Below are 13947 nucleotides of genomic sequence, written 5' to 3'. Positions count from 1 at the left end.
TAGTCTGGCCTTCAGAAGAGAGAAAGCTTGCAGCCTAGGAAGTAAGCCCTTTTGGGGGTATGGGTGGGAGTCTAAACATTCTGTAGACCCCACAGTACTTACCCCACATCTGTGAGCACAGCAGTCCTCTCCACCTCCCCTCAACAGCATCAGCGCTGGCACCATAACCTGTGGCAAAGAAGATGCTCTTGTAATGAAGGGAATGTTACCTTTTCGGAACAAAGTTTCAAAACTCAAGCTATTTAAAAATGTCTAATGATTCCTCATTGCCTGTAGGACACAACACTGGTCCTGGACATTGTACATGAGCCCTTATGCCCTGCTCCTGACCTGCCACCAGAGCCTCACCTCTCCTCCATCGAGACCTCTTGACACACCACCTTATGGGCCCCCAGTAGAGACGCGGGACCTTCCTGCCTCTGGGCTTTTGAATATGCCCTTCACCCTTTGCCATCAGATAAACTCCTATTCACCCACAAAGGGTCAGTTAAAATGTTATCTTTTGTAGTAGGCTGAACAAAATGGCTCCCCCCACCCCACCCCGCCAAAGATATATTCACTTCTGAATCCTGGGACCTGTGAATATTACCTTATATGACAAAAGATATGATTGAGTTGGGATCTTTATTATTTATTTATTTACTTATTTTTGACTGCCTTGGGTCTTCATTGTGGTGCGTGGGCTTTTCATTGTGGTGGCTTCTCTTGTTGCGGAGCGCAGGTTCAGTAGTTGTGGTGCACGGACTTAGTTGCTCCGCGGCATGTGGGATCTTCCCAGACCAGGGCTCGAACCCGTGTCCCCTACATTGGCAGGCAGATTCTTAATCCCTGCACCACCAGGGAAGTCCCTGAGTTGGGAATCTTTTTTTTTTTTTTTTTTTTTTTTGCCCTTTTTTTTTTTTTTTTTCATGGATGACCACAACAAAAGCAATAATGATTGCAATTACCAAACATGAAACACCTGAGTTGGGAATCTTAACAGGAGGAGTTTATCCTGGATTATCTGGGTGAGCCCTAAATGCAATCACATGTATCCCTATAAGAGAGAAGCAGAAGGAGTTCTGAGAGACACACAGAGGAGAAGGTGATATGGAGACAGAGGCAGAGACTGGAGAATGTCTTTATAAGCCAAAGAATGCCAACAGCCACCAGAAGCTGCAAGAGGTAAGGAATGATTTTCCCTTACAGCTGAGAACAGGGGGCCCCGCCAACACATTTACTGAGAGCTTCTGGCCTCCAGAACTGTGAGAGAATAGATTTCTGATGTTTTAAGCCACCAAGTTTGTGGTAATTTATTATAGCAGCTATGGGAAACCAATACATCTCCTCTTTGTAGTGTTCCATGACCCCCTCATCCACCCCCGGCAAAATGAATGGTTCCTTCCTTCCAGTCACTCCATCCTGTCGCACTGGGCGTGCTCATTCTCCTTTTACCACTGGGTTCTGAGTGCTGGTTCAGCAGCGCCTACCACGGTGCCCAACATGGAATCAGGACCCAGTGCTATGGTGGTAAAATCTATGATGACATTTCGCCATGTTTCTTCCGGCACTGTTGGGTAGGAGGAAGGTAGGGGCATGATAGGGCCATGGGTCAGGAGCAAGAAAAAAATACATAATGGATGAACTTAACTTTATGAGAAAAATCACCTCACCCTGAGAGATAGTTGGTAAATGTGTTTGCTGATGCAGGCATCTGGGAAATCCCTACTTCTCACCAAGGTGACCAAGACGTACCCTGGGGAATGTATGGGTATGTGATTGATGCTAAAGATGACTGTTGCCTACACGGATGTATTCCTTCACCTGATAGTCTAAGGTGGTGGTGGTGGTTGCAAACTCTCATGCCTTTAGTGGCCAAGCAGGTAACTTTTTTTTTTTTTTTTTGGCTGAGTCGCGTGGCTTGTGGGATCTTAGTTCCCCGACCAGGGATCGAACCCGTGGCCCCTGCAGTGGAAGCATGGAGTCCTAACCACTGGACCACCAGGGAATTCCCAAGCAGGTAATTTTAAGTAAGAAGACGTGTCCTGGTATAAGACAATAGGGAGTGGTGGGGACTGTGGAGAGAACGGGAGGATGCATACCCCTCCTAAAGGTATCCAATTCCTGGTAAAGCAAAACAGACAGACACTGCGCCAAACTCTGGCCAACTCCCCAGTGTTCTGCAAACTTTAGGAAGACTTGATGGGCGCCGGGGCAGTGACACAGCACCTAGTAAAAGGAGAACCACGGTTTTAGGACTTGGCGGTGTGTGTCTGCTGTGTTGGGGAAGAGTGTGCTGAGTTTGCCTTATCATCAGCTCCCTTTAGTGGAAATGGGGCAACTCCGTAACACTAGGTACAGTGATGGTTAGGCATCCCTTGCTCCCACTCTCTTACAGTGGCCATTGAATGAGCACAATCCATGAGCCGGGCTTGGGACCGAGTGCTCTCCGCATGATCTCCTACAGTGCTCATCCTAACCACAGGTTGTGGCTACTACTGATATCCACATGTCACCGAGAGAGGAACTGAGACTTGGAGAGACAAGTGCCTTGCCTGAACTCTCTCAGCTGGCCTGCTGTAGAGAGTGTTTCAAACCCAACTCCGTTTGGCTCCCACCACCCTGCATACCACGGCCATGGGCACAGGGGAGAGAAAGCCGTGCATTGCCCACCCCCCCACCCCTTTTCCTGGCAGCAGTATTTCTCCTTGGTTCTCCTTGGGATAAATACACTGACATTTTTATCAATTGAGCTTTGGTGAGCTTGGTTAGTGTTGATCAGATTCCCTGAGAGGTTTTACTTTGTGCACAGACAAGATGGAATTCCTGATCTGCAATGCTGCCCATCAGACCTTGGCCAGAACTGACCCCACCAAGGCACTGCCCCTCTGAGCCACCTCTGTCTGCTGCTTTGGGCATCTTTTAAGCGTCAACAGATGAGAGCCCAGAGACCTGCATTCTACACCAGGCTATGCCGTACACTAGCTCTATGATCTGCATCTAGCCTAACCACCCTTGGATCTCTGTTTTAACTCTATAAAAACAACAAGGCCCTACTGTATAGCACAGGGAACTATATTCAATATCCTGTGATAAACCATAATGGAAAAGAATATGAAAAAGGCTATACATATGTACTACTGAATCACTTTGCTGTACAGCAGAAATTAACACAACATTGTAAATCAACTATACTTCAATGACATCTTTTTAAAAATTTAAAAGAAGAAAAAAGAAACCAGGGACTTGCTTAGAACTCTGTGCTTTCACTGCCTTGGGCCCAAGTTCAATCCCTGGTCAGGGGAACTAAGATCCCACAAGCCACGCAGTGTGGCCAGAAAACAAAAACAAACAAAAAAATACCAAAGCTGAAGGTGAGATGGCATGAATCAAGGCTAGATGAGGAATAAAGGGATGGTAACTTTCATTTGCAGGAAATGACATCATACAAAAAAATCTATAAAATAAGAACTGTTAAAATATTGATGTCTAAGATTCTTTCCAGTTCAAATATTCAGTTCCAAGATGCCTTAAACAGTATGATTTTTGAGCTGAGGAGGTGAGAGAGGAGAGGAAGAGCATTATTAAGGGTCTGCCAGCCCACTCTTTCCCTTTCCCTTCCTGGTCTTCGGCCGTATTTTCTTTCTTCCCTACACTGATAAAAAGCAGGTCACATACCTGAATTCTTAGCCCCAGAGGAGAAGACAAAGATCAGAACTGCTGGTGCTTTCTGCGGACCTCACGCAAATTACTGAATGACGGTATACCCTGCACTGTTTATTGCACGAATGAGGCATATTAAAATTTTCTAGAGAAACCTGACTGGTGTGATGGGCGTGTGTATTTCCCATTTATTCACTGATATATATTTCTTTAAGTGAAGTATTTTCACAAAAATCTCAGATTCTCAAAGTTATCTCATGCTAACTCTGTGCTGGGATATAGAGCTGATGGGAACCTCCCAGGTAGGAAGAGATGGGCCGGGACTCCTGGCTTCCCTGGGGGATGGCTGAGGGCAGCTTTGAGCCTCAGGTGGCTGTACACTCATAACCTGGAGATGAGGTAATGCTCTCCCTTTTTTGAGTTTCTTTTCCTAGTTCGGATGATTCTCTGGCAACAGGAATTACTGATTCTTCTGTCTTATTGCTGGGCCTTTGGGAGACCCAAGGCTCCCTTGAGTCAAATGGGAGGGTCAACTGGAGATTGTGTGGCAAGGGTACAAGTTTGGGCCTGACAAATGAGAGCTTTTGGAACCACCCTGGAGGAGGTGGGTGCTAAGAGTGTTTCCAAGCACCTTCTGGGGAGCATAGCTTGGCATTTCCAGCAAACCAGGCTCCAACATGGGGGTCAGGATGAAGCGATGGATTCAAGTCAGAATTGTCATAGCTTGATGGCACCTGGGCATGCTTCTCTCCTGCTTAAAAGTTCTAGTGGATGCTCATTTCTCCCCTGACCTCATTTCCTACCCTCTCTTCCAAATCTTTTTTACGTGGTTCTAGCTACGTTGGTTTTCTTGCAGATCTAGGAATTATTCAGCCCATTCCCAGCTCAGGGCCTTAGAATGTGCCCATCCCTCTGTTTGGAATGCTCCTCCCCCAAATATCAGCATGGCTATTCTTCACTCATTCAAGTGGCTTCTCAAACACCACCTCCTCAGCCAGTATCTTGCTGTCTATCTATTCCTTTGCTCTATTTTCTTCCTAGTGCTCACCACCTGACATCACCACGCAGTTGATTGTTTATGATCTTTCTCTTCTCCACTAGAATGTAAGCCCTAGGAGAGTAGGAATTTTGTTTGCTTTTTTTTCTCCACTGTATCGCTAATACCCAGAACAGTGCTAGCACATAGTAGATGCTCAATGAATATCTGTGGGTCAGCTATTAAGGGTAAGGGGCTGGCTCCTCAGCATGGTACACAAGGTCAAACAGAATGTTGCCTAAGTCTGCATTTCAGCACCGTTTCCTATCCCTTCTTCACGTAAGCAACCCTTGCTCCAGTCACACCAAACTGCACAGTTCCTATGAATGCATCGTACTCTGTGATGCTCCTCTGCCTTTATACAAACTGCTTCCTCTGCTTGGAACATGCGCCTCCCTTCTCTGCCTGGCAAATACCTACTGATTCTGTAATTCTATACAGTACAGCTCAGATACCTGTTTCTCTGGTATGCCTCTCTTGGTTCCCAGAGGTAGAGTTGACTGTTCCCTCTCCTGCAGACTCCAGGCCTCCACTGTGGCAGGTACTCACCCCACTGGGCTGAATTAGTTGTGTGTTTTCCCATCTCCCTTGGTGAAGGAACCTAGGGACCATCTCTGCTGGGTCAGGCAGACCCCCACCTGTTGCAAACCTTCCACCTCCAATCAGGCCTCAAGTGATCCCAAACCACACCACGGACTAGTTCTAACCTCTGCCTCCTAATGGTCTTGCCAAGTCTGCAAATAATATCGCTGGAAAACAGCCATTAGTTACATATGAAAAGAAACTGGGGCCCTGCGTCTCAGTCCCTAGAGCAACCAATTTGGTTTATGTCATGCTTGTCCCAGGTGCCCTGTTTTAACCACAGAAGCCTGCCAGGCGTTCTGGGTTGGCCTGTGACCTCATGAGAACAGAGAGCTGTTATTCTTGGCCGTGGCTTTGCTGAGACAACTACCCTGCTGAGGTCCCGAGGCTGCCTTCCAGCAATAATATGGGGAGGTTGCAGGGGACCTCCCTGCCTAGGAGATGACATACTGCTGGATGTGACTTTACACACCATGGCCGTGAGCCCTGTGTGTCTAAACTCAGCCCCCGAGTGGCTGACCTCCTGGCAGGGAGGGTGGGGAGACAGGGACTCATGTGGTCCGGTTTTTCTCTCTCATCTGGAAAGCAGACTTTCTGGAGCAGCCCCCCGCAGGCACTTTCCTGTCTCGTTTCATCAGGGCATGTACAGAGCAGGGCTCTGCTGGCTTAGCTTCACATGTGCCATCTTTTTCTCTGTGCCCCGTGTTGCAAGCCCACGTGTGCATCAAATGGGAGAAATGGAGAGATTATGGGCTTTGGGCTCAGATGAGTGTTTTAAGTCCTAATTCTGCTGCGCTCCCTCCGCGTGGCCGCAGTCAGATGACTTAATCTCCTTGGGACTCATTTCCCTACCCATAGGATGGAGGTGATGATCCCGCCTCACAAATGAAATAACATGTGTGCAAGCATTTGATACACTCGAAACCTTTGTGCAAACGCCTGTTACAATGATTAGTAAAGGGCAGGAACTGTGAATTCAGGATTTCTCCCTTCCATATCTTTACACAGTGTTTGACATGGAGCTGATGATAAATGGATAGTGTGCTTGTCATTGCCTGCAGTGTCCCTTGTGGCTTTTGAGATCTTTCTGGCCTTTTTTTTGTTATCAGGAGGGCAGCTCTGCCTATTGGCTTCTCTTCCTCCGTTCAGAGCCCAGCTCCTCAGCTCCACACCTTCCTCAGCCCTCTGCAGTCTGGGGTCCCCATCCTCCCTCAGGACCACTCCAGCCAAGAGCCATCAGCACCTTGCTGGGTACCAGATGCTTTTCAGGTCCCAGCTATGTCCCTTCTGCTGCAGTTGACACTGGGATTCCTCTCTTCTTCTAGAAACTTTCTCTCTTCTTTTTTCCGACTTTTCTCACTTTCCACTTTTTCGCTTTGCCTGAAACTTTCTAGCTGTATTTCTCAGTCTCCTTCCTCCCCTCCCCTCCCTTTGCATACTCTCAATTTGCAAGGTTCCCTGGGGTTTTGACCTGGGCTTCTTTCTCCTCTCAGTCAGTTCACGAGCCCTGGGCAAACCCACTGTCTCCGGAGTTCTACATCACCTCTCCATGGTGGTTCTCAAGGTTGCCTCTCCCCAGGTCTCCAGTCCCAGCCCAACCATCCTCTGCTCCTTCAGGGGGGACGTGGAACAAAGCTAAGCCTCTGCCCTCCCCCCGAGGTCCCTGCCCCAGGGAACGCCTCCACCATCTCCCCGGGTGCTCAGGCCAGAATGCCAGAGCCACCCTGACTTCTCCTTGTGCCCCCTTACCTCCATCACTCTTCAGATCCTGCCAACTCCACCTTTCAAATGCACCTTCCTCTCTCCAACCTCATGGCCACTGCCTTAGTTGGTCTTAGAGCCAGGCATGAGTGAAGGCATAGAGTAGACACTAAAGTGGACTGAACAAAGAAAAGGAAAAAGGAGGAAAAAGGAAAAGGAAAGAAAGAAGAGAAAAGGGAATGGCTCATTGGTTTTTACTTTATCCAACTGCATGGACTGGTTTGGTCCTGTTTATTTTATCCCCATTTCGCCATGAATATACAAGTGTAAGCATCTTTTTAGGAAATCCTGGGAGGTTGTGTTGGAAAATTGGAGTGAGGGTTGGACAGCTGGCTGGTATTGAGGGATGCTATGCAGACAGGGTGTCTGGTCCCTGCCTGAGCCAGGCTCCACTCTGCTTTCCCCAGGACTAGGGAATGTCCTCTCTGGGTCACTCTCTTTCAGTGAACATTCTACGATTCTGCAAATAAGCCTAAATTCCCTCAAGCTGCTCAACACCTTTCACTAGTCACTGTATTTGCTCATCTATATCTTGAGAGAAGTTGGGTGCCGATGTACCTATACATTCTACAGATGAGGAGAGTGAGGCTAAGGGGAGTTTAGTGATTTGCTTGGCGGTGGAACTGAGAAATGCAAACCTGTCCTGCAGAAATAAGCAAGGTAGGTAAGAGGCAGGACACAGGTGCTTGGCTGGATCCAGGGAGGAGGTGGAGGAACTGGTAATCTGGGCCAGGAAAGAGGACAGATTGCATTTTAGTGGCTGCTGGTATGTGCGGGATTCTCTATGTATGTTATCTCATTTAATGCTCCCCACCTCCTGATAAGATGGTGTAATTCTCCTTTTACTGAAGCTCAGGGGGGACACACAGCTGGTCAGGACAGATTCATGATTTGAGCAGGGTCTGTTAGACAACTAGGTCTGTACTACCTCTTAGGTAGGGCTCTGAGCTGAGAAACAGACAACGTTTGCTGAGGCATTGCTGATTTAGAGGTTCTCTTGGGCAGGAAGAGAAGGCCCAGCTCTGTTAGGATGGGAGGGGCAGGTGGCCATTGGATGAAACTTGAGACATCACTGCGTCTACTACTGTGTGGGGAGGAGAAACAGGAAGGGAGGTGGTCACCTTTTTCTGAGGGTTCTTTATCCTTCATACATTCATCCTTCCATTTGCTGAGTTCAGTGCCCGGCACTGGGGTCCCACATTAACCCATGATCTTTTCTAAGGGACCCTGGACGCCTGGGAAAGGAGGAGCCAGATGAAAATAAAGGTGGAAAGGAAGGAAAAACACTCAATGTCTACCTTGGGGGCAACGGATTACAACTTGTGGGCTAAATCCAGCACGTTGCCTGTTTTTATAAATAAAGTTTTATTGGAACACAGTTCCGCCCATTTGTTTACATATTGTCAATGGCTGCTTTTTGCCCTAGGACGGCAGAGTTGAGTAGTTGAAACAAGAGACCACATGGCCTGCAAACCTGGAAATAGTCACTCTCTGGCCTTTTACAGAAAAAACTTGCCAACCCCATAATCTAGCCGAGGGAAGCCTTGATGGGAGGTACACAATTTATTTTTCGAGATGACCACCTTGGAACCTGATGACTTGACAAATGCTCTGCTGTTGTGCTTTTCTTAATGCATATCTTTCATAACAACCACATACTAAGCTCTAGGCTAAGCCAGCACTTTGCTAGGTAGGTAATTTAGAGGCCACAATGAATGAGACTTGGACTGTATTCTTAAGGAGCTCACAGCTAATGGGGGAGGCGGGCACATAAAGAGATGTTTGCAGTACGGGGTGCCAGTGCAGAGGGTGTTTATGTATCACATGTTGTGGGGTACAGAGGAGGAGCAGCCGGCCATACTCTGGTAGCCCTAGGAGTGTGGCCCCATGAGGAGATGAATTGCTCTGTGCCTTGAAGGTTGTTTAGGGGCATCATTCACCTGGAGGAGGTAAGGTAGTTAAACCTCATTCTTACCAAGAGTCCAGCTCCAAGAAAGCCGTGGAAAAACCAGACCAAGTCTGTGATCTTGGCAGGCTCCAGCACCTGTCCGCTGGGAAAGTACAGCAGGAGGTTGGCGATGATGGCGGCGATGGCCAAGGCCAAGAGCAGCAGGCCCGTGTACCTGGAGCCCGTCTCAGAACACATGGTGAATCCTCCCTGGAAGGGAGAAAGAAACAACCAACACCAGGAAGCTGCCTGCTCCAGGCACTGCAGAGTCAGGAGAGAGTGCATCAGCCTCAGAGCCCAAGAGCAAGATGGCGAGTCCAGCTCTGCCACTGGTAAGCGGTGTGACCTGGGGAGCCAGCCACCTCACCACTCTGAGCCTCAGTTTCCTCGGTAAAGCAGAGAAAACATTGACTTTACAGATGGTGGTGCGTGGACTAAAGGAAGTAAAATCAACATGACAGCATCTGGCGCTAGTAGATGTTCAATAGGCTTTCTTTAAAGGATTGGGGCAATTGAGGTGATGTTTAGGAACTTGCTGTTACCCTGTTCGGGTTCTTTCATCCACTCCCAGAGGAATTCCCCTAGTGATTATGAACTAGATCCTGATCCAAACCCTGGCTCCATCACTTAGCAGCTGTGTGACCTTGGGCAAGTTGTTTTACATCTCTCACCTCAATTTCTTCATCTGCAAAATGGGGCTGACAATAGCACTCACATTATGGAATTGTTGAGGGTATGAAAATAATATTTTCAAAATGTTCTCCTACAAGGCTGTCAGTGTGTGGTAGCTGGAGAAGAAAGAACTAAAGGGAATCTGAATCATCTTGGCCTCTCCTTTTATTTATGTGGCAGATTTCCTCTCTCACTGTCTTTGTCAGTTGAGATTATTGAGCCTGGAGATTTCTGAGAAGCCAGGCTGGAGGCACATGGAAAGAGGGAAAGAGGGAAAGGTTTTGCATCTTGGGTTTTTCTCTGCATAATGATGCATGTTTTTCCTCCTGGGCATAAATGAGTTTGGAGTAAACTCAGTATCTTGTTTGCCGGGTGAAGGCTGCCTGAGCAGCGTGAGCCCTGGTGCTCTGCGCCGAGGTCCAGGGGCTCCAGAATGTTCCTCTGAGACCCAGGGAAGGGTTCTTATTTTGTGTTAGGTGGCGCTCTCCCAACAGCCCTTTGTGCCCATTCTTGACTCAGATTCACGCTGAGATTGTTAACTGACTCCTGAATAGCAGCTCCTTCACTACCCGGCTCCCAGACACAGAGGCCTGGTGCCAGGAATGGCCCTTCCCACGGTGGGCGTTGGGTGGGGAGCAGGGAGACCTGGAGCAATTTGCAGAGCCCGGGACCTCTTTTCAGGGACAAAATTGAGAAATGTCCAGCCTTAGCTTTCTACTCCCCCAGAAGAGTCAAAGTTATTAATGCACAATGGGTTAGGCAGGGTGGTAATGCCTGGGGTCTTATTTCTATCTGATATCCAAGTTCAGGGCTACAGAAAGCTGATGCCTGAATGGGGCGCCACCTCTGTTTGGATGAGGGAGGTTGAAACTGCTGACCTCACTCGCTTTATGATCACTGAGAGTAGTGGTAATGAAAATTTAACACCTACGGGGATCCCATACTGTATGAAGAGCAACAATAACACACAGCTACCTCCACTTGTCCAGACACACGGCATGCATCATTTCATTTAATCCTCAAACATCCTCACGAGCTAATAGCTCCCTAGCTCTGAGAGGAAACAGGCTTATAGAAGTTAAACAAGATTGCAGGGTCTCCCCGCCCGTAAACGTCAATGCCGACCCTCAAATGTAGGTCTGCTCATGTCCGCTTCTAGCTATTCCTAGTGAGGGCAGATGATTAACAACTGGGAACACTGAGAATCCAGTGCCGTTGAGCCTTCTTACATCCTGCAAAAGGACACAAAGCCAACAGCCCCTGTTGCTCCTTGACACCTAGATGTCCCAGCTCTTATAGTAACAAATACAGTAGTGGTCACCCTCCTGGAAAACTGCAGATCTTCTTAGGAGGGAAGGGAGTAGGGGTTGAGACTGTGGCCACATTTGGAAAGGGGAACCATGTAGCATCCAAGGTTGGCACCGTGAACTAAAAATGCCACCTGCCGTATCAGTAAACAAAGGATGTTGCAGCCATCAAGCCATCACATTATAGCCACCCTGACGGTGAGCCCTGAGGGAACTGAGGACGGAGGCAGGATTTGCCCCCCATCTAGCCGTCAGCCACTGTAGCCACCCTTGAAGATGGGCCCTGAGGAGATTCAGGATGAGAAGCACAGGATACTGGCCCCAGATAGCTGAGGTGCATACTAAAGGAATGGTTTAAATGAGCCCAGACTTTGCATCTTCCCATACTTAGAAAAGCGCTAAATTCCTTAACTTGAGATGTCTGGTTTTCTTTCATTAGCAGTAATCTTTTGATGTTCTGACTACCTGGTCTTTGTTGCAAAACTCCTCTATATCCTGGCTCCCCCCTTACCTCTTCCGAGCGGTCCCTCAGAGTTATCTGAGATGCTGTTCCCGGGCTTAAGTCCTCAGTTTTGTCTGCTGAATAAAACATAACTCTCAAATTTTAGGTTGTGCATTTTTTTCAGCTGACAGCACTTAATTAAAACTGTGAGAAGACAGTCATTCTCTTGGGCTGAGAATATTAGAGTTGCTAAGGACTCGTGGAAATTTAGTCCCTTCCTTTTCTGGGCAGCATAGCCCTAGAGAGTTGAAATAACTTGTTCAAGGCTATATAGCTAGGGAGTTGGAAATCACAGCAAAAATAGCCGCAGTCCTGTTCACAGGCATGATCTCACTCGATCCTTTAATAGTTCAGTGACAGAGACATCATGATTATGCCTATTTTATTCATTTATTCATTTGCTGCTGGACATTCTGAGGCTCCGAGGAACCCAGGAGCTTGTAACGGGGCAGCTCGTCTTCTGAGGCTGTCCGGTCCCCATAGCTTGTGACCTCAACAGGTGGGACAAGCACAAGCGCTTGAGTTCCTTGATCACAGACTTCACATCAAATAACCTGCCTCATGCTCCCTGTATCATCGTATTCATATGTGTCAGACAATGACACCCTAAGTCTGGGTTTGTTCAGCATGGTTTTGCTGCACTGAGGTTTTAGGCCAGCTGTGCAGCTCCAGGCTGTGGGGACTGGCTTTCAACACCAGTCCTGCCCAATCTCAAGCAGAAACACACAGACATACCCGTCCACCCAGTACCTGGTCAGCGGGGGTTGGGCACAGGCCCAGTGGGCAGCCTCCCCTGGGCAAGGCACCCCGGTCCGGCAAGGCCAGCAGCAGTGTTGCAGTTCCAGAGAATCTAGCTCAGCCGCTGGAAGTTTCTGGGTGAGCCCTGGATCCTTCCACTTTTCAGGAGGCTCAAAGTGAACACTTAATAGACGTTGGGCGGCAATAGGTCCCAGGCACCAGGACAATTTATGCATCTAATCACAGCTGTCATCTTCTCTTCCCTGAAGGCCCCCTGTGAGGAGGTCTCTTGTCTCTTTAGAGTCTGAAGGCCTTTCCAGGTCCTTCTGAGGCCCCTAAGCACGACAGCACGCTGAGCTCTGAGGGGCAGAGGGCTCCCCTCTTCCTGTCTGGACCCACGTCTCTCTTGCTCTCCCCCAGTCTCGGCAAAGTGGCTCAAATTCCCCCAGTAAGAGCCAGCACTTCCTCCCTCGCCAGGCGGCCCCAGGGGAAGGGCTCAGCCACCCAGCCACAAAGGCGTGTGCACTTACTGTGCTCCGTTCCTCCCTCTGGGTCATTCCTGATAACCTCTGAAAAGTTTCCCTGGCGGATGTGTTTCCACCCAGCTGAGATGGAGGAGGGGAGGGGATGTGGGTGGGCGGGGAGGGGATGTGGGTGGGCAGGGAGGGCCCACCAGCCCTGCGTGAACACGTGTGGGGAAGGTCCTGGTTACTGAGCGGGGAGGGTTGCAGCAGGGCCTCGCCACCTCTCCATCTTCCAGCTCCCCTGCTCCAGACCCCGAGCTGTCGGCTAATGGCGTCTCACATAGATGTGCAGTGCGGCTCCCTGGCTGTGCTTTGGTCTTCCAGCCAGACCTGATTCCCCCAGCCGGCCAAGGAAAGGAAATGGATTGTCAAGTGGGCCCCCTCCCCCTTCTCACCCATCCCTCCAGCCCCTGACGCTGTGAAATTGATGCTACAAGAGATGGAGGAAGTGTAACTGTGTGGGGCTCAGGGCCAGGACTCTGGTTACCCAGTTGCCCAGTGGGATGAGCCCCAAATGGCGCTGGTCGGCCTCCATCTCGGCTTTCCCAGTCGGTGAGCAGTGTAGCTGCAGGAGAAAGCCTTCTTTGTCTTTGGTCTTTCGCTGCCACTCCTTCCTGCCCATGAGAGCACATTTCCCTTTGGTCATCTACCAAGTTTTATTTTTCCTATACAGTGACCCCCAGGGTGCTGTGAAACCTCTGAGAAAGAAGAACCAAGTGATTCTATGATCAGATACCTGGCTCCCAAAGCCTAACTGCATCGTAATTGGTAACCCACCTTGGCAGCAAAGTGCTTTGCTATGCTGTGCCTAGACTGCTCTGTCAGCAACCCCAAGGGGCTGTCAGGACGATATTATTTTTTCCTCATTATTCAAATGGGGAAACAGGATCAGAGAAGATGTGACCTGCCTAAGGTCAGGGAAACCAAGAGAGAATTCATGGTTCTCATTTTTGTGCTCTTTCTGTGGTACTGAGATTACCTTCTGACCTTGAGCTCTTCCACCAGAGTACATTCTGGGCACTAGGGCTCCGTCACACTGCTTGTCACCCGCAGAATGTCCCTCAAGCCTGAAGGGAACTACTTTTGATAAAGGCGTGACTTTATCTGGTCCCCAGGTCAGTCCGTTAGAGGCGGCGTTTGGAAGATCTCCTATTCAAGGCTGCAAACGTCTGTACTATTTGATGCCTTTTCACAAGAGCACACTGCCTAAGGGTCAAAAATAATGCAAACATCCT

The 13947-nt window shown here is 48.9% G+C and overlaps 1 protein-coding gene across 1 annotated transcript in view; it reads right to left on the bottom strand.

Annotated features, from left to right (window-relative positions):
* Positions 1-9167, bottom strand: part of LOC133099846 (transmembrane 4 L6 family member 1-like) — a 47994-nt gene extending 38827 nt beyond the window's left edge. Inside the window, exons 1-2 of the mRNA XM_061203703.1 lie at positions 8997-9167; positions 103-168 (exon numbers count right to left, since the gene is read on the bottom strand). Coding sequence (XP_061059686.1) covers positions 103-168; positions 8997-9167 — 237 coding nt within the window. The remainder of the gene's footprint in view (positions 1-102; positions 169-8996) is intronic.
* Between the last annotated feature and the right edge of the window lie 4780 nt (positions 9168-13947).

This window comes from Eubalaena glacialis, chromosome 10 (assembly GCF_028564815.1).
Source record: "Eubalaena glacialis isolate mEubGla1 chromosome 10, mEubGla1.1.hap2.+ XY, whole genome shotgun sequence".
Lineage (NCBI taxonomy): Eukaryota > Metazoa > Chordata > Mammalia > Artiodactyla > Balaenidae > Eubalaena > Eubalaena glacialis.
Note: the sequence above shows the minus strand (reverse complement) of the source record. Positions and strands in the feature narration are given on the sequence as shown.